Below are 24,337 nucleotides of genomic sequence, written 5' to 3'. Positions count from 1 at the left end.
AAGCTGCAGTTGCTTCACAATGATTATAGTGCACTTAAAGTGATTGTAAAGGCTTGTTTTTTAATTTTTTTTAAAATAACAAACATATCATACTTACCTCCACTGTGTAGCTTGTTTTGCACAGAGTGGCCTGGAACCTCCTCTTCTGGGGTCCCCCGGCGGCTCCTCCCCGCATCACATAACCCCCTAGGAGAAGCGCTCTCCCGGGGGGGGGGGGGGTCATCTTGCGGGCACGCTCCCGAGTCCAGCATTTGCATCAATAGACAGGAATGGCGGACTTGGCCCCGCCCCCCTGGCGCCCACGTCGTTGGATTTGATTGACTGCAGCGGGAGCCAATGGCTGCGCAATCAATCTATCCAAAAATGTATAGGTATCCTGAGTGCTACTCCTCCCTTCAATCAAAAATACCTCCACTGCGCCACCAAATAATGTGAAAAAATATTAATAGTAAGATTAAATATTGGGTTTATCAATCTATCCAATCAAGAGCCAGGACCTGTGGAGAGAGGGAGAGTGCGTCTCCGCTGACAGGAATACGGGGCTCAGGTAAATAAATGGGGGGGGGGCGGTCACTGCCAGGTGTTTTGCACCTTAATGCATAGGATGCATTAAGGTGAAAAAACAATAGACTTGTGCACAATGGGAAATTTCGTTTAGTTTCGGTTTGTTGTCATTCGTAAAATACATAATTTCGTTCTGTTATTTTCGTTACATTACGTTAATTCGTTTTCGGATAATTCGTTATTATTCGTAGAGTGTCGATATTCGTTATACTGAATCTCGAATCATGTCGAATTCATTCATTATATGCGCTATAATTTCGTTCGTATTGGTTGAAATTCGATATTTATGTATGTATATATATATATTCGTGATAATGATTCGTAGTTTGGAAAGTCGTTTGTTTATTGAATCTATTAACACACGCAATGACAATATCTCTTCTCCTCTGCTCAAATACAATACAACACCCTTCTCACTCAGTTCTCAGGAATACACTTTGCCAGTAATCCAACCTCCAGCACAAAATTAATCAGCTGATTGGACTGTAAGATTTACTTTGAGTTGACCTCTTTGTTTCATTAGATCTTTAACGAATTACCGAATCATGTTGAATTCATTCGTTTTATTCGCTATAATTTCTTTCGTATTAGTTGAAATTCGGCATTTTTTTATTCGGATGCATCCGAATGTGCGAAAGATGCAAAATTCGGCCGAATTTTGATTTGTTATAAAACGAATTGCACATATCTAAAAAACAACCCCTTTAAGAGATAGCACAGATTCTAATATAAATGTGAAAAAACTTTCCGCGCTATCCCTGTGTATAAACCATCTATTACTCAACTATTACTCAACTCTATATACTATAGGAAGCAGCTAGCACCACAATGCATCCAGCCACCTGTACAAAATGCAATAAATATATATAGTCACAAAAAAGTGCAGCGCTCTCCTTCAGTAAAGTGCATTCAAATTATAGTGCATGAATAAATATCTGAAAACAATGTAAAAATCATCTATATATAATACATTACCGTGAGTCCATCTTTTCTTTTAAATATATAAACAATCCATCAATAAATGATTCAATGTCCGTGACGAAAAGTGCAGTCCCATAGACCAGAAGCTCTTCAGTAATTGTCTCTGATCATCACAGTGCCCTTCACCCCACCTGCTTGAAAGGACCTCACTAAAGGGGTTGTAAACTCTCAAGGTTTTTCACCTTAATGCATTCTATGCATTAAGGTGAAAAACCTTCTGTAGTGCAGCTGCCCCCCAGAGCCCCCCTTTTTTCTTACCTGAACCCGATCTTTCCAGCAACGAGAACAAGCCCAGCAGTTCCAGACGCTATCTCGGGTCCTTATTGGATAGATTGTCAATCAAATCCAGTGACATGGGAGCCGGGGGGGCGGGGCCGAGTTCTGCTGTCTGTGTCAATGGATGCAGCAGCAGGACTCGGGAGCGCGACCGCACGCTTTTTTTTTTTATTACCACCAGCCGCCACTGATAAAAAGGGGACTGCACTGTAAAGGGGCACTGTAATGTTTACAGTGTCCCTTTACAGTGCAGTCCTCTTTATTTTACAGTCCCGCATTACATTACGGTGCCCGAAACAACCACAGCCCCCCATCAGAGTGCCCATTGCACTCTACAGACACACACACACACATAGTGCCTTGAAAAAGTATTCATACCCCTTGAAATTTTCCACACTTTGTCATTTTACAACCAAAAACGTAAATTATTAGAGCTTACAATTTAAAAAAGGAGGGTCAATTGATACAAAAGTTAATAGCTGTGGGGGATGAGCTGATGGAGGAAGTAAAACAGTGTATTAGTTAGAAGCGGGATAGGCTTCTTTAAAGAGAAGGGTTTTCATAGATCATCTAAAGATGGATAGATTAGGGGACAGTCGGACAGATTGGAGTAGGGAGTTCCAAAGGATGGGAGAAGCTCTGGAGAAATCCTGGAGGCGAGCATGGGAGGAGGTGACAAGGGAGCTAGAGAGCAGGAGGTCTTGGGAGGACCAAAGAGAGTGGTTTGGTTGGTATTTTGGAACTAGGTTAGTGATGTAGCTGGGGGCAGAGTTATGGATGGCTTTGTAAATTATTGTTAGTACTTTGAATTTTATTCATTGGATGAGTAGAAGCCAGTGGAGGAATTGGCAGAGAGGGGTGGAGGACATTGAATGGTTGGTACGGTGGATGAGTCTTGCAGTGGCATTCATTATGGACTGAAGGAGGGATAGTCTATGTTAAGGTAATCCAATGAGGAGGGAGTTGCAGTAGTCGAGGCGAGAGATAACCAGGGAGTGAATTGGAAGCTTGGTGGAAAAAGGGCGTATTCTGGAAATGTTGCGGAGGCATGATTTGGACAGGGATTGGATGTGAGCCTGAAATAACAGTTCAGAGTCTAAGGTTACCCCTAGCACCCTGGCATGTGGGGACAAACTGATAGATGTGCCACTGATCTTGACAGAAATATTAAGAGCTCGGTTTTAGATAGATTCAGTGTGAGGAAGTGGTTTGACATCCAGGCTGATATGTCTGTTAGTAAATCAGTGATGCATGAGGAGATTGATGGGGTGAGCTGAGGGGCAGAGAGATAGATTTGGGTGTCATCAGCATATAAATGGTAGTGGAAGCCATGGGAGGCTGACCAGGGAGGACGTGTAGATCGAGAATAGTAGAGGTCCAAGGACAGAACCTTGGGGGACCCCAACAGTAAGAGGAGTTGGAGAGGAAGTGGAGTTGTAAGTGACACTGAAGGTGCAATGAGATAATTCGATCCAACGGAGAGCGCAGCCATGGAGACCAAGCAAATTGAGTTTTTTGAGGAAGAGGGGGTGGTCAACTGTATCAAAGGCCAAGTCCAAGAGTAAGAGTACGGAATAATGACCGTTTGTTTTGGCTGTTAGTAAGTCGTTTGTGAGTTTTAGGACAGTTTCTGTGGAGTGCGGTGGGCAAAATCCAGATTAAAGGGGATCAAGAAGGTTATTCTCAATGAGGTGGTCGCTCAGTCTGTTGTAGACTAAACGTTCAAGGAGTTTGGAGGCAAAAGGGAGTAAAGAGATGGGTCTTAGGTTGTTAAGATTGGATGGGTCTAGTGAGGCTTTTTTTGGTATGGGAGTGACTAGCGCAGGTTTTAGAGGGTTGGGGAAGATGCCAGTAGAAAGTGAGAGGTTGAAAATATGTGTTAAAGAGTGTAGGATAGAGCCAGATGGTGACCGTATTATTTGAGAGGGAATAGGGTCCAGGAAGCAGGAGGTTAGGTGGGCGTTAGAAAAAAGTTTAGTGACTTGGTAAATGTTTTTCATTGGGATTTTATGTGATAGACCCACACAAAGTGGAACATAATTGTAAAGTGAATGAAAAATGATAAATAGTTTTCCAAATTTTTTTACAAACAAATATCTGAAAAGTGTGGCGTGCATTTGTATTCAGCCCCTTTACTCTGATACCCCTAACTAAATTCTAGTGGAACCAATTGCCTTCAGAAGTCACCTAATTAGTAAATAGTGTCCACCTGTGTCTAATTTAATCTCAGTACAAATACAGCTGTTCTGTGAAGCCCTCAGAGGTTTGTTAGAGAACCTTAGTAAACAAACAGCATCATGAAGGCCAAGGGACACACCAGACAGGTCAGGGATAAAGTTGTGGTGAAGTTTAAAGCAGGGTTAGGTTATAAAAAAATATCCCAAGCTTTAAACATCTCACAGAGCACTGTTCAATCCATCATCCAAAAATGGAAAGCGTATGGCACAACTGCAAACCTACCAAGACATGGCTGTCCACCTAAACTGACAAGCCGGGCAAGGAGAGCATTATTCAGAGAAGCAGCCAAGAGGCCCATGGTAACTCTGGTGGAGCTGCAGCGATCCACAGCTCAGGTGGGAGAATCTGTCCACAGGACAACTATTGCGCACTCCACAAATCTGGGTTTTATGGAAGAGTGGCAAGAAGAAAGCCATTGTTGAAAGTAAGTCATAAGAATCCAGATTGTGAGAAACCATGTGGGGGACACAGCAAACATGTGGAAGAAGGTGCTCTGGTCAGATGAGACCAAAATTGAACTTTTTGGCCTAAAAGCAAAACGCTGTGTGTGACGGTAAACTAACACTGCACATCACCCTGAACACACCATCCCCACCATGAGACATGTTGGTGGCAGCATCATGTTGTGGGGATGCTTTTCTTCAGCAGGGACAGGGAAACTGGTCAGAGTTGATCTATAACACCTTGATGGGAAGAATGGAATATTATGTGCACACAAAGTCTCTGCACTGGTAATAAGGTTGCCAATTGTTTAGGGAGAATATACCAACCTTATGACCTCTTTCCTAACAATGACATAAGCAACAAGTGCCATTTTTACCAGCCAATGCAAGACTGACAAAGTGGAAACCCTAAATGAAAAAAACACAAGAATGTACCTGTGGCGTTATTGAAAGCATGAATAGCGAAAAGTGATATGTGTACAGAATAATAAGCCACAGCAACCAATCAAAATAAACTTTACTGACATCAAACCAGTACAAGATGGCTCCAAATTGGTTGCTCTGGGGTTTGCATTTGGCTTTGTGTGAACAAGCTCTTATTGTACATGGATGGCAATGACATGGATGACACTTTGTGTTTGAATAGCATTTTAAATTAGTAGACAATATACAACTTTGGTATAAGGCCTTTATACAAGATATTTATATAACAAATCCAATGTAAAAGTACAATAATATACATTCATTTCTTCAGTGTAAATGTTCTTACAAATTTACCTAAAGGTTGGTGTGTATAGTGAGCATAATGCTGACGCCAAACAGGAACTTTAACTTCGCTCCTCCACAGTTTAATGTAACTAAAATAGCATCAAAGCCCAGCACCAGCCAAAACTTTTTAATATAGCTTTGGATAGAGTGGGAAAAGGGCAGAGCCATTGAAATGTTTTACCATTTTTTATTACCCTAATTGGGACATTTACCCTTACTTCCTGTCCTGATGACTGTTAGTCAGTGGGACAGGAAGTGATTGTAGATTTCTCCAATAAGAACACAGTAAAAAAAAAATGTTGGTATTTAGCGTGGGGAAGGGTTAGAAGATCTGTCAGCTTTCTTTTTTTGTCTTAACAGTAAACAGGGATAGCCACAGGAATTACACGTGAGGGGAAAATCGGTTCACAGACAGCGATATAAGCTGACAGAACCTCAAACCCTGCCCCACTCTAGGGGTGTTTCTAGATCCCTGCATGTAGAGTATGTGCCCCAGGTCTCAAGATAGGTGCTATGGGTTAGTGACCCCCAGTTTGCTGCCAGTACTGTTCCACAGGCTGTTGTCCCCCCTGACTAATAATGTTAGGGGAGTTCCTCCATCTAGTGACTACTAATGCTGGGGCATTCTTCTACCAACTGCTGAGGAAGTCCCCGCCCACTGGGACGCAACGCGTCCAGAACGTGACGTTGTGACGTCATCCGCGGCTACTGCGCATGCTCCACCGCTCGCATTCACTCTGCTGTGTGCTTTCATTGTCAGCGTCCTGGCACTTGTGAAGTGCCTGCTATGTAAGTGTGTTTTCATATTCTTTCAATAAAGTATGCTATACGGAGAGCACTATGTATGTCCCCTTTTTGTTTATATGAATCACGCTGACCCCCTGCTACGTGGTTATCTGGAGGAGTCTCTTGCCATTGGACCCTACCTTCACTTTGTTGATCCCTATGGGAATGCTCGCTTGACTCTTCTTTGAAGGGTCCTGGTTATCAGGTGAGAGGCCATTCGGTTTATGGTGAAGGGTCCTCCTATCAGTCCCACATCATTGCTGTGAATATCACGTTTGCCTGGTGGATTCATGTTTAATATCTGGACATTTTTTGTGCTCTGCAAAATTCCAAGGACATTACCCTAGTGTTATTTTCCTCATCCCTGGATTATACTATATATTTTTTTGGTTTTTGTTTTAGCTCTGCACCTATTTTATTTATTCTTCTACCAACTGACCAACGCCATAAGGGACATTCTTCCCACTGGTCACCAATGTGAGGGGCAGTACATTAAATACTGCTGCCCACTGTGTTGTGCGATACATACTCCTAACTGCTGCACTCTGTATGCTGTGATGCATATAATCCTGACCCCTCACACTCTGTAAGCTGTTCATTAGGTAACATACTTCTGACCCCTGTACTCTATATAAAGTACTATATTGAATGTTACATGTATCTGACCATATACATATATATATATATATATATTTGCCTCCTTCTGACCCCTGCACTCTATATACTATGTTATAGTGCTTAGATTGTAAGCTCCAACAAGCCCTCTGATTCCTACCGTATTAAATTGTATTATAATTATAATTGTACTGTCTGCTCTTATGCTGTAAAGCACTTCGTAAATTGTTGGCCCTATATAAATGCTATATAATAATGTTACATACTCCTGACCTGTGCACTTTACAGACCAACAGTGCAGGACTCTACATGCAGCATCTAAGGCAGTGAAATCTTTACACTCCTGTGAATTTATCAAAACTGGAGAAGCTGTGCATGGCAACCAATCAGCTTCTATCATTCATTTTTAAAGCTTAACAGAAAAAGCTAAAGATAGAATTCTGATTGGTTGCCATGTGCAGCTGCTCGAAATACTGGCTGCTCCAATTTTAATTAATGTTCACACTGACACACCTGTAGTTCTTACAGCCACTTTCACACATGGGGCCCAGCTTGATATGAAACATATTGTATTCCAATAAAAAAAATATATAGAAAATATTATGTAGAAAGTGATAAAAAAATTGATTGACTTGTATATTAATTTTTTCAAGTTACATATGTCTATCTTGGCATGGTAAGCAATCATGCAAAGTAGTTAGGTATAATTGCATGCTGTTTGCAAAAACACGAGTTAAAGTGAACCTGTCAAGGTAGAAATACAGTGGAACCTTGGATTACGAGCATAATCCGTTCCAGGAGAATGCTTGTAATCCAAAGCATTCGCATATCAAAGCGAGTTTCCCCATAGAAGTCAATGGAAACAAAGATAATTCGTTCCACATTGACTTCTATTGCATGCAATACCGCATGTGGCCAGAGGTGTGTGTGGGGGTGGAGAACCTCGGAAATACTCGGAGACCGCTCTGATGCACTAGGAAACCCTCTGAAAGGCTCAGAAACAGAGTATTTCCGAGTATTTCCGAACGGCTCCGAGTGTCACCGGTGCCCCCGCACCTCTGGCGAAATGCGGTACTGCACACCCCAGAGGCTTGAATCCTGCTAGTTTTGCAAGACAACTCTCGCAAACCGAGTCAGCTCGTATTGCGAAACGCTCGCAATCCAAGGTTCCACTGTATAGGCGATAACACTGCTGAGTTCATTTTAAAAGGGCTGGCCCATCATCCTTATCAAGTCATAGATCTCAAAGCATGTAGCCAGTAAAAGTAGATTCCCACCAACTGTGCATACTTGGTATGGGACAGTGTTTCACTAAGTATGACAAGGTTAAAAAACAAAACAAAAGCATGCCCCCCTTGAAAGCAATGGTAGGTGCCAGAATTCTATCTGCATTCTTAAACTAAAAGTGTGGAAGTCACAGTTTGTTTGGAAGTAATAGGGTGCAAAAGTTGCCTTTATATGTAAGTATAAGCATTGTGACAGGGCCCCCAAAAGAACAACAGTTCACTATGCTTCAGTTATGAATGAACACAATGAGTGATCGATACAGATCTCTCATTGTTTTCGTTCATGAAAGGAAGAGGCTGGTAATTGTGACATTTACCGGACCCTTCGCCCTCTCTTCACCCTGAGGGATCCTACTGTGTGTCTGCAACTGCCAGTGGGAAGGAAAGGACAGAAACCAGCAGCACTGTGGGGGTGGGGGCACACAGGGGGGCATGAGCAGCAGGGGGAAACGTATGGTGCACACGGAGGCAATTACTGGAACTAATCCCCTGTATGGCTCTCTGCAGCAACTGAAAGCCAGCAGGAGGGAGAGGAGAAAAAGGAGAAGAAGTAATACAGGGGATTGGTTCCATTAATTGCTCCCTCGCTGAATGTTAGCTCCCTGGCTGTCAAGCTGGTAACTTTTTCTGAAGTCAATGACCTAGAACAAACATGGAGGTAAGGCATGCCAACACTTTTCTACAAATCATTTAAGGCTAGATTCACATATGTGCATACGTTGCAAGTACAGCAGTCCCAGGAGAGTCCAGGGTCCATCATCCACAGGTAATCGCTGCATATCTGATTACATGCAAAAAAGCTGTACACGGTCAGCCTCAGTGCTTTGTATGGGGCTTCCTGCCCGCAGCTGTTTGCAGGAAACCCCATTGAGTCTCCCACAGGAAATTGTAGTTGGCCCCAAATGCAGTGTGAATGAGGCTTATATAAAAAATATAATGTGGCTTACCAGTCTTTGAATTTGGTGTTTTTTTGTTTTTCCAATTTTACCTTCATTGTTACCTGGTAAGCCTACCAGTAACACCCTTCCTGTGTAGAGTGACAACACTTACTGTACTACAACTATGGAGTCTCGTTGTTGTCACCCTGCAATATGACTGCAGATCGCCTCCCCCTTTTCTTCTACATAACTATATAACATAAAGGGGGGGGGGTAACTGATCGGAATGCAGAAAGCAGGAAGTGGTCAGCTCATTGGGTTTCTGGCAGGAACCACAGACACTTATTTGCACTTATCAAATAGATATAATAAAAATGGTATATTTACAAAAGCAGAAGGGAGAAAATAGGAGAAGTTCATTGTAAGGTTTTACATACATTTTAAGGACAATTGCACACCTCCCAACCTTTTGAGATGGGAGCAAGGGACACCTATTAGCAAAAGTATGTGGGCATAGGACACACCTTCTGCCACGCCCCTTAGAGGAAAATTAAACAAAAAAAAAAGATTAGTTAAACCCACAAGTGTTTTATTTTACCACTATTAATACTTTATACTGGCTTTTGAAATTTACAAATGCAGCAATTTAGACATTGGATGAACGGTTCAACAATGTGACACACTTATAAGATAAGTAGTGCATTTTATATACAACTATTTAGATCAGACCAAAATGAGCGACAAATGAGGAGGAAAGAGGGACAGAGGGACATTGCTCCAAATCAGGAACTGTTGGGAGCTATGCAATTGCAATATTTACAGAACACTCTTTATTGATTGCTTGTCAGGAGCCTCACCTGAAAGCACATTCATGTCTGTTTGGACCCAGCAGCTGCATGGATATAGCCGCAGTGTTCCAATATGACATCTGCGTGGGTGCCGACGCGTTCAGGACTGCAACTTTAAGGGATCACACATTCAAAGCAGCGTCTGTGTATGTGCAGCTACTGCATCCCAATAGTTAGCAATGGGACTGCCAACATGGGGATGCACGGAAAACACCTGCGCATCCCAGTGCCGGAAAACACAGCCATGCGCAAGCCCCGTGTAATTGCTCTGTGCGAACAAGGCCAATCAATGGAGCCAGTGAGTCATTTGACCTTTGAGAATTCACCCATAACACAAATATGTTTTAGAAGACTTATGTCCCGTACACACGATCGGACTTTCCGACAACAAAACCGTGGAATTTTGTTCGAAGGTTGTTGGCTCCAACTTGTCTTGCATACACACGGTCACACAAATGTTGGCCAACACGTACGAACGTAGTGACGTACAAGACGTACCTGATGTCTCCATTACGAACGCTTCCGGTTCGTACTTGATTCCGAGCATGCGTGGACTTTTGTGCGACAGACTTGTGTAGACACGATCGGAAAGTCTGACAACAAAACATTTGTTGGCGGAAAATTTGAGAACCTGCTAGCCAACATTTATTGGCGGAAAGTCCGACAACAAATGTTCGATGGAGCATACACACGGTCAGACTTTCCGCCAACAAGCTCACATCCAACATTTGCTGTCGGAAAATCCGATCGTGTGTATGGGGCATTACTCTTTAAAGAAAAACTTTAAATAAAAAAGGGATTTTGCATTTGGACCCAACAGATTGGGAACGTCTCCTTGTCTAGTTTTTAGAGAGGTAACTCCTCAGTGCAGACACATGTGACAGTAGGGTGAAGTACCATGAATAAGCACTGTGAATCAGCGCATAGAATGTGGTTACAGTGATTGAAATCCAACTCCATCTAAAATTTCCTTGAGTGGGGTTGGGTTAGGACCTCTGTCAGGTTTTTTTATTTTTGGCTGTCTCCGCCATATTGGGGGGATTCCTGCCCCTTTCTTGTTCCAGTAAAACTCTGCCACTCGGAGAGAAAGTGAAGGGAAATAATTGGAAACAGGGGCACAAACAGCAGTAAAACCTGAATTCATTTCTGATCCTGTGTTTCTGTTGCTGTCTATTCAATGAAGGCATTTGCCCTCACTTCCTGTACAAGTGATGATGGGACAGGAAGTAAGAGTAATCTCCCCAATGAGCAGACAGCAGTAATACCTGACAAAGGCTCTAGCCCTTTCCCACTCAAATTAAAATGAAACAAAACAAATTTTGGCTGAGGGTGAGATCTAGTATAAAGGCCAACTGTCCCTGTTTTCGAGGGACTGTCCCTGATTTGGAGCAATGTCCCTCTGTCCATCTTTCCCCCTCATTTGTCCCTCATTTTGATCTGATCTATATAGTTGTATATAAAATGCACTTTTTATCCTTCAAAAAGTGATTCCCAGTGCTAAACCTTTCATCCAAATTCTAACTTGTTGCATTTGTACATTTTAAAAGCCAATATAAAGGAATAGTAGTGGGAAAAAAAAGCCCTTGTGGATTTTATTAACCTTTTTCTTGGGTTAATTCTCCTTTAAGGGGGTGTGTCAGGGGGGCGTGTCCCATGCCTACATATGTTTGCTGGTAGGTGTCCCTCATTCCCATGTCAAAAATGTTGGGAGGTATGTAAAGGTCACATTGAAGCTGAACTCCAAGCAGATATAAAAGAACAAATTATTCTGTTAAGTTTTTATTTTAAAAATAGTAATATATTTTTTAAGGAAACTAGATTTCTTGCCTAGCAGCACTCAGATTGAGAGGAAAGGACAGCGATAGGAGCCGCTCAGGTGTGTTGTGGTATACATGTACTAACAAGGAACATGCTGAATGAGAGAGATGACCTTCACCAGATGAGAGGACAACCAACACCCAGTCAAGCCCAATGGTAAGTCTGGCCCTGACCATAGATGTATGTATTTAGCTGTCTGTGTGGAGTTCAGCTTCAAAGTTAAAGTATAACTAAAGGCATAACTTTTATTTTTAGTTTCGGATAGAGTGGAGAGGGATTAGAATGCTTGTCCATTTTTATTGCTCTCTGTGTCCCCGTTAAGGAGATTCACCCTCTCTATTTGTCCTGTTTACCATTATCATTGAAAGTAAAAGTAAAAGAAAATCCCAAATTTTTGTGTTGTCCCCAGTAAAGTAATAGAGTGGAAATGTTCCTAAGGGGACACTAGTTCTGGTGACCCGGGGGGTCCCCAATGAATGCCTTTAATTTGCAGGGATTTCCTCTCACTTCCTGTTTAGCTATGAGACAGGAAGTGAAGGAAAATCTCCCCAATGGGACATGGTGGGGGGAAAAAAAATGATGGGGGTTATAACCCTCCCTTACTCTATTCAAAATGGAAAAAAAAGTTTTGCCTATAGTTCTCCTTGGACCCTCTGATTTTACCACAATTGCATTATTTCCTGGACAGCATTATCAGTTCAATGAGTGGTTTCACTTGTTTCTGCGAGTTGCTTTTAACATAGAGTGCAGGATAATATGAGTGGCTTCTTTTCAATGTGCTTCCTGGAGTTATTCTTCTATTCCTCATCAGGTGAAATTCATCTCTATGGAGAAACAAACAAAACATTGACATTTATTATAACAATTATGTCTCAAATCCATCTCCTTACAGGTCTAAATTCTGCAGATTGCTTCATTTTTGGGCTGCACCCAACATCAACACATGACGTAAAATTAGATTAGCAAATATTTGCCAATTATGACTTCTCTTCCTCTTTGGGGTCACCGGGTACCGCACAGCCTTCCCACAGAAAGTCTATTGGCTGGTATGCACATACATAATACATTTTCTATTCATTCCTATTGATTGATGAGCTTAAATTTCACATAAGAATGAATAGGAATTGTACTGCACATACTGTATGTGGATTTGCTAGAAGAGTTTCCACAAGGAGAGGGATTAAAAATAAGGAAACGTAAAAATAAAAACAAAAACAACAAAAAAAAAAAGGTATAGCATGCACGCCTCTGGGGCAGTCCATGTATAAAACCTCTTGTTTTTTAGAGAGTGTTAATTATGATTTTTAATTCCTCCTGGTGGAGTCTATTTAACTGGAAGATTTGGATAAACTACATATCGGTATTCATTATTGTTTTATTTTAACACTTTATTGCGTATGTGAAATCATATATAAAAATAATTTCACAAATGTTGCGGAATACATGTAGACACTGTTTTCCCATAAAAGTCTGTCTACTTCCTCTTATGCCGCGTACACACGACCGGTTTTGCCGTCGGAATAAACTCCGAAGGTTTCTCCGACGGAATTCCGCTCAAGCGGTCTTGCCTACACACGGTCACACCAAAGTCCGACCCTCCAGAACGTGGTGACGTACAACACGTACGAAGGGACTAGAAAAAGGAAGTTCAATAGTGAGCAGCCAATAGCTTCCGTCTCGTACTTGCTTCAGAGCATGCATCGTTTTTGGTCCGTCGGAACAGCATACAGACGAGCGGGTTTTCCGATAGGAATTGGTTCCGTTGGAAATATTTAGAACATGTTTCATTTCTAGGTCCGTCAGAATTTTCGAAAAAAAAAAGTCAGATGAGGCCTACACACGATCGGAATAGACGATGAAAAGCTTCCGTCTGACTTTTTCTGTCGGACATTCCGCTTGTGTGTACACGGCAATAGGGCCCATTCACACTATGTGATTGCAGTAACAGCACCTGAACAAAGAACTAACATGAGTTTTAGTGCAATGTTCTGCTAAAAATGCTGCGTTGATTATTTTTGGTCCATGGTTTAAATAAATGGATTGCCTTAATGCAAAGCACATTGATGCATGACACAATGCTTGTTACCACGTGTGCATTTAACACACTGCAGTGGACCAGGCTGCTGTGAATGGACTCTAAAGCCTCGTACACACGATCGGACTTTCTATCAACAAAACCGTGGAATTTTGTTTGAAGGGTGTTGGCTCAAACTTGTCTTGCATACACACGGTAACACAAAAGTTGTCCAACAATTACGAACGTAGTGACTTACTAGAAGTACGACGTGTTTTTTCAACTCTTTAGCACCACACTTTGGGCTCCTTCTGCTAATTTCATGTTAGTAGAAGTTTGGTGAGTGTTGATTCGTGCTTTTCAGTTTGTTTCTGAATGGCCGTTCGTCAACCAGACATGTTGCGGAATCGGAGGAGATAACGTGTTATTTATTATTGGCCTTGGAGTTATTGCTTTGACATTATTTTTTTGGTTGAATAATGATTTTATTTGGTATATTTTTGGATGCATAGAATGCACTTTTTGGTTAAGTTCTATTGGCAGATAGCATGTCTATTTTTTTTGTTTAATTTTTTTAATGCACAATAAAAAAAATTGTGCAGAATAATACTTGGCTATGTGTTTTACTTCAAATGACAGTTTGGGAGTAGGCAGTTACATTTAAAAAAATACAATGTAAAATTGACAAGGGACACCAACATAGTTGTATCTTTGATCTTAAAAACTACGGGATAATGGTGTTGTGGTAACTTGCACAAATAAAAAAAAAAAACAAAAAACATAATATTATTCTTGATATCACTAGAAAGAAAAGCCTTTGAAAATTTGTTTGCAATAACTCCATCAGTATCACCAGCAAAGCAGCTTCATTATTATCCCATTAAAGAAGAAGAGAATTGTGTGCTGCATTTGGAGATTTCATAATTTGCCACGTCACGAATGTTAATTCTCCATTACAAACGCTAGTTTGAAAGACCGACCGCTTCTGCTTCCGAGCAATGATGTTTGTACTTTGGACTTTTGTCCAACGGACTTGTGTACACACGATCGGAAAGTCCGACAACACACATTTGTTGGCAGAAAATTTGAGTGCATGCTAGCCAACATTTGTTGGCGGAAAGTCCGACAACAAAAGTCCAAAGGAGCATACACACGGTCGGACTTACCGCCAACAAGCTCACATCCAACATTTCCCGTCGGAAAATCCGGTCGTGTGTACGGGGCATTACACTTAGATGCACAGCAGTAAAAGGGATCCTGTAGTTTAGTATCCCACTAAAGGCATAGTTTGCTCCCCATCCTGGATATTACCTTTCCTCACTCACTCATCTCCCATTCATTCTCTGGAGCCACAAAAAGAAGCCCAGTCTACGTTTTGGGTTGGAGCTTACACAGGGCCAAGAACTCTCCATATGCAGCCAGGCTCGGGCTTGGTGATTGGTCGCTCAGGTACCAATCACTTTGGAAAAAGGTTAGAGAGAGTCACATGCTCCCCCATACATGGAAGTACTGGGTACCTCACAGAGCTCTGACAGGTTAACAGGGCAGATGAGGGGAGAGATGATCCAGGTAAGCGTTTACTTAGCTCAATTTGCTTTAGGGGATTTGTGCATGGTACTGATGTATTAACATCAAATATTTCTAGCATAAAAAACGTGGGGATGGGCTGCATAGCATATTTGCGCATAGACACGCATAAAAATTCTTCTAGCTTTCTTTAAATCAAAGGAGTGTTGCGTATATGCATGTAGTATACATGTGTAAAAATACTGACCAGCAATGCAGATTTTGTCTTTTTTTTTTTTTTTTTTTTTTACTGATCTATACGCAGTGCAAGTTTATGTGCCTGTGTGTACAGGCCTATTAGGCTAGGTTCACACTGCTGCGAATTTTATTGCGAATTTGAGCCGCTGCGATCGCTCAAATTCGCAAGTCATTTTAATAACATTGTTTTCCATGAGTGCTGTTCACATCAATGCGTTGCGAATTTAACCTGCGTAAAAAAAGGGTCCTGTCCGAGTTTGATCCGTGTGCAATGCGAATTCAGCTCCATAGATTGCAAAATTTGCAGTAGAATCGCAAGAACACACAAAGAATTCGCAATGCAAATTTGCAACGCAATCGGATCAAAATCGCGCTAAATTCGCACTGCAGCAGTGTGAACCTAGCCTTAAAAACAATTAGCTGCATTTAGATTAGTAAGAAAAAACACTTGAATGCCTAAAAACGTGTTGTGCATCCTATAAGCGTATTTAGATGTACAGTAAGAGTTTTATTTTACCAGCAAGCTGTATCCAGTGGATTTCAGCACTTTGTCAGACACTCTTGTCATGAAGCAAGAGAGGACCAGTCCAAGCAGAGAGAAGAGCATTACTATAATGTTCAATGACACCCTCAGTCTCTGTCGACAAAACAGACAAGCATTAAATGGATATTAAAAAGACAAAGATAAAGTAAATCTTAATCAATATTTAGAGGAAAGAGTAGAAGAAAAGGGAAATAGCCAAAAAACAAAAAGGCCAAGGGAAGTGAAATGGCTGAAGAAGACATCCTGGCAATAAACAGGTGGGATGGTAAAATCTTCTATTTACATGAACAGTAAGGCCTCTCTAACATGAGTGGACTGATCAGGTCCGCCTGCCCGTTTTTCAGGTGGACCAGATCAGACCACTCATTGCTCTCTATGGGGAGGCGCCTGCATCCGACCAGCCAAAAAAACCGAATGGGGATCCATCCATTCCCCATCCGTCTGGCGGACCCTTTCTGTTTACATCCGACCACCCCATAGAGAACAGTGGGCTGTGTCCGTGTCTACTCTGCATAGTGTACCGGACATGGACCTGTTATCCACCTGCTCAGCGGGGATCAGAGGACACATACCACGCTGAGCAGGTGGAACTGCTTCACGGAGTCCGTCTTGTGTGAAAGGGGCCTTAGTCCAACCATAAGTGACATTCCCATCAAAGGTGGTGTCCTCTGTCTTCCTATTTCTCTTGGGAACTTCAGATGTGAGATCTAACGGTCTTGTGTAATGGGGATGTTGGGAAAGTTTCATTCAACCAGCAGCTGCGGGTGATCGGCTGCAGAGCTGATTCTGGCAGCAGAGGAGTCCCTGCTGTCAGAATGCAATAACATAGCAGGGAGGATTCTTCCATCCACCTTGCATGTATGAATTGGGAAATCTGCCTTTTGGCTGATAGAAAAAAAATGAATCATCTGTGACCAGCCTAACGCTACCCTCTCCCTAGGCTGAGAATGCTGCTGTCCAAGGCTGTAAGCTTTACTATTCCATTCAGAATGTAGACCGGAAGTGTGTTACTGGCTGAATTACCAGATGAATCAAAGAAAAGAAGGCAAAAAAGAACATTTAAAAATTGGTAAACTACAATATATTACATATTTGTTTTTGGGTTTAGCCTAGGTCCACCCCTATGCGGTGCGGGAAACGCAGCAATCCCTGCGTGTTTCCCACACTGCATTGCAATCGCACTATGTTTGCAATCCGCTGCGGGTGTCAACACAAAGTTAACAACACTCTAAACCCATCGCAAATGCAGAGAGATTTGCCTGCACTGGATCACATGGTAAAAAAAGAACATGTCTTCCGGTTGCGGTGCAGTTCCAAAAAGAAGTGCCTGCAGTTCTTTGGTGCTTTGCGGTGCGATTTGAGCCCATAAAAGAATGGGCTTAAATCACACTGCACTGAATCGCATGTGAATGCAGTGCGGTTCCTGTGCAATTTACATGTGAACTGGAGCTAAATTCTGCTTTAATTCCTCAATATCCACCAGACACTGAGCGGACATTTTTAGTGGACCCGTTTTTAAACATGTTTAAAATCAGAGTGACAGGCATTTTCATTACCTTAAGAACTTCAGGTTACATAGACACAATATTTGCTCATACCTAGCTATAAGGTCCAAAGATCTAAATCAGTGGAGGTTTACTTATGCCTCGTTTCCACTGAGCGGATCGGTTCTGTTCGGTACGGTACGCTATTTTGAGTGTTTCCATTATAAAAGCAGCCCATACAACCGAACCGCACCGCACCATTCTGGGTCCTGCTTCAGATGTGGGGCCATAGAAAATGGTACGGTTCGGTTAGGGCGGAGCTACGATACATTCCACTGATTGGCGGACGTGTGACGCCATGCTAGGCATTTTTTCTAAACCCACGTATGGCCCCTGGCGGTCCCACTTGCAGTGCAAACGCTCACCTGAATAGGCCGAACCATTCTAGGCCTTCCAAACTGTACCGACCCGAACCAATCCGCTCAGTGGAAACGAGGCATAAGTAGCTATGAGGGACCTCAAATAAAGTCCCCGACATCCTATATACAGCATCTCTACAGACTTATAAATAAAAGAAAAAACATTTAAAGCTCACAATACACATTGCAATCTCACTGCACAATTTTTGTTCAATTTCCAAGAGAGTTCCTAAACTATGTAATAAGAGCACCTGACTAAACTATCAAGTCAATTTGTATCCAGTCAGGTATGTCCTTGCACTATAAAGTACATTTTAAAAGCACTTCCTGACACTCACTGGAACTGAGCAAGTGGCTTGAATAAGCTATGAAACATCTTCAACATTACAGAATAAGTTCAGCAGAATGTGACTAACTACGGTATTAGCGATATCCCTGAAAGGCTCCAAAGGAGGTTTCTGAAGAACTGACAGAACCAAGATGTTCCACAGAATCATAGGGGAGTGTACCAGGAAAGCAATGTTAGCAACAACCCCACAAAGGTTTTCACTAATAGTAAGATGCAATTGCACTTGGTCTTGGTCTCTGGATCCACTTGTTACACCTGGTCCGCTTGGTCTCTGGAACAGAATGGCTTGGGCTGAAATTTGACCTTTGAAGGTACTTAAGGCCAGGTGCCGATCCATTGGAATAACTAGGTTCAAGAGACACGTGTCTTTTGGGACCTGGGAGGTAGCCAAGCTGTTCAAGCCAGTGAAAGAGAAACATAACGATGAACTGTCTGCCTGTCAATTTTCCATGCCTGGAAGATACACTGCAGACAAGGCCAAAACATGGGGTTCTGCCCAAGTTAAAATAAGATCTGCTTCTCTTTGAGCTGAGCAATTTGTTGTGACCCTTTGATGGTCATTCTAAACCACAGCCATTGTCTGATTGAATCCTGGAAGAAAGAACCTTTGTGATTCAAGCAATGGACTGGAGTTCCACCAACCATGGTTCTACTGGTCAGGCAAATGGGATGATGCAAAGAATGACCGACTAAGCCAAAATGTTGAATTATAACAGTCTGGAGTGAAACTGGGTGTGTAGTACTAAGCTATCATCAAGCCAAATGCCCTAATGTAAAAGCGAATGGTGGGGCATCTCCTGGACTGTAAGGTTAGAACTTGGGTGTGAACAGTCAAGAACTTGTCCATAAGGATGAAAACCTTGGTCTGGGCTGTGTCTAGAACTAGGCCCAGATACTCCCAGCAGTGGGTCAGTTTTACCTCTGACTTCTTGAGCTTTATGATCCATCCAAACCTTTGAAAAGTCTACAATGCCCAACGCACATTGGCTAAAAAGCCCTGGACAAACTGTTCCTTCATAAGGAGGTCATCCAGGTATCCCATGATAGGGATACCCTGAGAGCATAGCAGAACTAGGACAGGAGTTAACACCTTGTTGAAGATTTGAGGTGCTGTAGACAGGCTGAACAAATGAACCACAAACTGGAAATGTTGTGTGTCCACAGGAAAACCGTTGCGTTGATGCAGAGGAAAAATGGGGGTGTGCAACATGACTTTATGGAGGGCTTCTAACCGTTTATCTATAGGAACCTTCGAACACTGGAACACCCTGAACAGAACCATAAGGGTTTTGTTAAGGCAGGAAATGGCTGAGTTTACAACAGTGTTGGCCAGTTCTTCAGGAACCCCTCCTCAATAGGGAACTACAAAGCAAAGAGTTGTGGAGAGACAAAGATCTTTTCAAGAGCAGGTGAGTCACCATACAAGCAGACTCCAAGAGCTAGTGTACAGGTCATTTCTAAAGAACCTGGACTGGTGACCTTTGGCCAGTTTGATGTAGGCTGCTCCAGGGCAAGACATGAGTGTACTGCATCAATAAAGCTAGCCATATATTTTACAATTTTCTTATTCAATTTCATTTAGATTTACCTTCAACTATGTAGTGAAAGGGCCTGCCTGATTGCATACAAATATAAATTGTTTAGGTTTGACCTCATATTATATGGTTTTGGTAAACCTAAAGGAAAATTGTACAAAAATTGTATATTGTATGGCCAACTTAAGGGCAGAGATAGCATCCTGTCCTTTTTTGATGCAATACACTCATATCAGCGGACTGGGTATCTTTTTTAGCAGTGTCCTCAGAGCCCTCCTCCTCTGCTTAAGGGAGCAGCTGCAAGAAGAAAATCAGAAATGTCCTCTGAAGGAGAGAGACAGAGGAGGCTCACTTAAGGACCTCAAGGAGGCCCCTATGATCTAAGGCATATACTGTACTATAACAGGGCAGAAAGCTGTCCCATAAAATTATACGTGGGCTGAGAATTTCTCTCTGGATAGACAGAAGAAAGGGGGAGAGCCAGAGGGAGCTAAGGAGGCTTCTGAGGAGATTTATCAGATTCATGACCATTGGGGAAGATTCTGCAGACCCCTCTTAGCTATTAGTCAAGCGTGAGCTGGTAAGGTTTGCTAATCCATTCCACCTGCACCTATGATCTGCCACTGAAGTGAGGAAAAAATATCCCAAAGAGATACTCATGATGACAGGAAGAGGATAGGCCTTTTGTGAAAAGTCACTGTAGCAGAGGGAGCTCAAACTGTTCAAAGATCACTGTGTTCTGTCACCAGGGCGAGGCAGGGAGTAGAGGAGAACCTACCCATGTCAGCATGCATGGCAAGAGACTAAAATAGGTACACCTGCAAAGCACCTCTTTTTGCTACATAAATATCGTACTGGTGACCTCACAATAGGGATAAAACTTTTTTGCGGAAGGGAATTTAACAAGACACGTGGCCACTCATTAAAATTAGAAGAAAAGAGGTTTACCTTAAACTACATAGAGGGTTCTTTACTGTAGGAGCGGCAAGGATGTGGAATTCCCTTCCACAGGCGGTGGTCTCAGCGGGGAGCATCGATAGTTTTAAAAAACTATTAGATAAGCACCTGAACAACCACAACATACAGGGATATACAATGTAATACTGACATATAATCAAACACATAGGTTGGACTTGATGGACTTGTGTCTTTTTTCACCTCACCTACTATGTAGCTATGTAACACGCAGCTCCAGCTTCATAAACAAATGCTCATTTGCCCAGCAACAGTACCTGTGTGAATGAGCCCTTAGGGCTCGTTTCTCATGTGAGGTTGGGGGGAGGTAAAAAACCACAGTTGAGCTGCTCTTTTTCTGGCCCCCAACCGCTACCTCTTTTTGCTGCAGCGGCTAGGGGTGTATACATGCCAAGGCCGAAATGCTTTGCCGGTACAGGAATTATATCCCCTGTCGAACATGGCCTATTCAAGTGAATGGCGCTGCTCTGTGGTGAGTTATTGTGGGGTTGAATGGGTTAAAGCAGGCGGTGAGGAGGCAATTCCACACTTCCTCACTGTCAAATACTCTCTGATCCAAACCGTAAATCCCTTTCCGTGCAGTCTTGGCTGCCCTGGAGATGAATGAAGAGGAAGAAGTCTACACATTTTTACTATGTTTCAGTTATGAATGAGCACAGTGAGTGAGTGGTAGCGATTGCACACTGTGTTCATAAAGGAAAGGAAGGGGCCAGTAAATATGACATGCTCCCCCCCATTCACCATTCTGTACCCAATCTTCCTGTGCCCTGCAACTGCTGCAGCAGGTAGAGAGTAGGAGAAGCCGGCAGCCTGCAGGGAAGGGGCACCCAGGGGGATCGGAGCACTAGGAAAGGGGGTGAGGTGTACGGGGCAGTGGAAGTGGTGGGGGGGGGCACAGGTACTTGAAAAGGTCTCCCATGGCTCCCCCTGCAGCAGATCAAAGCTGACGGGAGGGAGAGGTGGGAAAGCTGCAGCGGGAGCCACGGGGCACTGCACAGGCCCAGGCCAGCTTCACAGTGTACTATGGATCATTCCACCTGTCTTACAGCTTCACTGTTCCTGAGCAGCAACTGCAGCAGCAGATACACAGGGATGCTCTGGAGGGGTGGATTCAGACCCCCATAACGCCCCTTATCTACACCCCTACAGCTCCTAGATATGCATTTTGCCAAGTGTGTATGGTTAAATGTTACACTGACAATCAGTGGACCATTTTTTTAACCAGGGATAAATATAACAAGTTATTTAGTTTGAATGAAGCCAGTCACATCTCCATCAGCCACTCTACCATACTTACCACAATAGTATCTGTGGAAGCACCGTAATAATAATTATTGTAATTGTAAGTATTGTAATTCCCATATTCATCTTCTTTGGTGACTTGACATCCATTATATTCTTTTTCATCTGGTCTAAGCCAGCAACCCTGAGACTCGTAGTATGTCTGAATGGCGAATAGAATCAGCCCAACTGCTGCAACCACAATATTGATGATGTTGCAGCTCATGCACACCTTTATCTGCAACAAAAGACAACATTTTGTTATTAAAGCAACTCTGTGTTCAGAATAGGAATGTAAAGAACACCAAAAGAAGAGCATTCATTCTTATCAGGCAGGCAGTGACTCCGCTCTTTTCTCCCTTGAAGAGCTACACTCACTGAAGATTCTTCAGCATCTGACACACTGCAGTTCTGTAATGCCCCATACACACGGTCAGATTTTCCGATGGAAAATGTGTGATAGGACTTGTTGTCGGAAATTCCAACCGTGTGTAGGCTCCATCACACATTTTCCATCGGATTTTCCGACACACAAAGTTTGAGAGCAGGATATAAAATTTTCCGACAACAAAATCCGTTGTCCGAAATTCCGATCGTGTGTACACAAATCCGATGGACAAAGTGCCACGCATGCTCAGAATAAATAAAGAGATGAAAGCTATTGGCCACTGCCCCGTTTATAGTCCTGACCGTGTGTATGAAAGACAAGTTTGAGCCAACATCCGTCGGAAAAAATCCTAGGATTTTGTTGTCGGAATGTCCGAACAAAGTCCGACCGTGTGTACGGGGCATTAGTCATACTAATCTTGTGGGTCACAAGATTGCATTTACTTCTGCTCTCCTGTGACCCAGAAACAGCTTATAGCGGGCTAATACCCTCTATCAGCTGATGCCAAAGTTGCTCCAGGCTCTGGGAAGATCCCAACCATATTGTTGGGATCCACCCAGCAGCCAAACTGAAAGCTGGCTCTAGCTCTCAAATGTGGGATTGAGAGCCGAAGCCAGCTGCCCCTGCCCCCTCCTCAGCCCAGCACTCAGTGAGCCCTGGAGGGGCAAAGCGGAGAGCAGTGACTGACAATCACTGCTCTCTGCTCTAAGCAGACAGATAACTGAGCGATCAGCCTTCATGTGAGTTCTCCGGCTTAGGGTTTATGTGGGACAGCTGCATCAGACCGATGCTGCAGCACAGAGATGAGTAAGAATGTTTGTGTTTTTTTTATAACCCCAAATTTCTCCTTTAATGATTTCTTATTAAAACAGCTGTGAGCTGGTGGTGGAAAGTACAGTGGGAGCCATACCTCTGGGTCCCTGCTGCATAGGAATAGGGTCTATGATATATACCAACTCTGATGTTGTGCCTCTGCACCCTGCCTTTAAAATAGAACTATAGGCAAAACTTTTTTTTCATTTTGGATAGAGAAAGGGAGGGTTATAACCCCTGTAAGGTTTATTTTTGCCATCTTTGTCCAATTGTGGTGACTTACCTTCACTTCCTGTCCCATAGCCAAACAGGAAGTGAGAGGAAATCCCTGCAAATGAAGGGAATCTCTCGTGGACCCCCAGGTCACCAGACCTAATGTCCCCAGTGGTAGATTTCCCCTCTATTACTTTTCTGGGGACAAACTAAAGTTTGGGATTGTCTTTTACTTTTACTTTTAAGGATGTGCGATCCGCAGCACGTTATAGTGTGAACCCGAGCTGAGTCCTTGAAGTCAGTTGGTGAGTACTTGAAAAAAGTCATATTTTTACCGCCAATGGACAGTCTAGCTGCTTTCAGGAATCTGAGGGCTGGCAGATTCCTAAACACAAATCACAGTTTTTTTCTCCAGGGCTGGCACTACAGACACCTCTAATGCCGGCATCAGGAGGAAAACAAGAATAGGAAAACAGGATGATTACAGTAATGCATAGTGCATGATAATTGTATAGTAAGAGGTTAGTAAAGATTGAAGAGACAAAGCACACCAAAGGGTTAATTAACAATGACAGTGGAACCTCGGATTGAAAAAAAAAACACAGTTTACGAGCGTTTCGCAATACGAGTTGTTTTTTTTTTTTTATCCTGACTCGCTTTGCGAGCATTGTCTCGCAAGACGAGCAGGAGTCAAAGCCTCTGGGGTGTGCAGTATCGTATTTGGCCAGAGGTGCGGGGGCGCCAGTGAAGCTCGGAGACATTCGGAGCCGCTTAGAAACACTTCATTCCTGAGTGTCTCCGAGTGGTCTCCAAGCATTTCCTGGTGTCTCCGGCGCCCCTGCACCTCTGGCCACATGCGGTACTGCATAGACAAGCAGTGGCTGTGGAACAGATTATCTCAGTTTCCATTTTTTCCTATGGGGAAACTCGCTTTGATATACGAGTGCTTTGGATTACAACCATTCTTTTGGAACAAATTATGCTTGCAATCCAAGGTATTACTGTATTGTGAAGTTCAGGGTATGGTGTATGCCAACTCTTCAGTAAAATGTAAGTG

General features: G+C 42.9%; 1 protein-coding gene across 2 annotated transcripts in view; it reads right to left on the bottom strand.

Annotated features, from left to right (window-relative positions):
* Window positions 1-5,176: 5,176 nt before the first annotated feature.
* The window catches only part of LOC141106346 (uncharacterized), a 63,585-nt gene continuing 44,424 nt past the window's right edge, over window positions 5,177-24,337 (bottom strand). For both annotated transcript variants that reach the window (XM_073597051.1, XM_073597050.1), the window contains exons 5-7: window positions 21,883-22,104; window positions 15,797-15,916; window positions 5,177-12,325 (exon numbers count right to left, since the gene is read on the bottom strand). In XM_073597051.1, coding sequence (XP_073453152.1) covers window positions 12,320-12,325; window positions 15,797-15,916; window positions 21,883-22,104 — 348 coding nt within the window. In that variant the 3' untranslated portion in view covers window positions 5,177-12,319. The remainder of the gene's footprint in view (window positions 12,326-15,796; window positions 15,917-21,882; window positions 22,105-24,337) is intronic.

The sequence above is a fragment of the Aquarana catesbeiana genome, linkage group LG08 (genome assembly GCF_042186555.1).
Source record: "Aquarana catesbeiana isolate 2022-GZ linkage group LG08, ASM4218655v1, whole genome shotgun sequence".
Classification (NCBI taxonomy): domain Eukaryota; kingdom Metazoa; phylum Chordata; class Amphibia; order Anura; family Ranidae; genus Aquarana; species Aquarana catesbeiana.
This window is presented reverse-complemented; position numbering and strand designations above follow the sequence as displayed.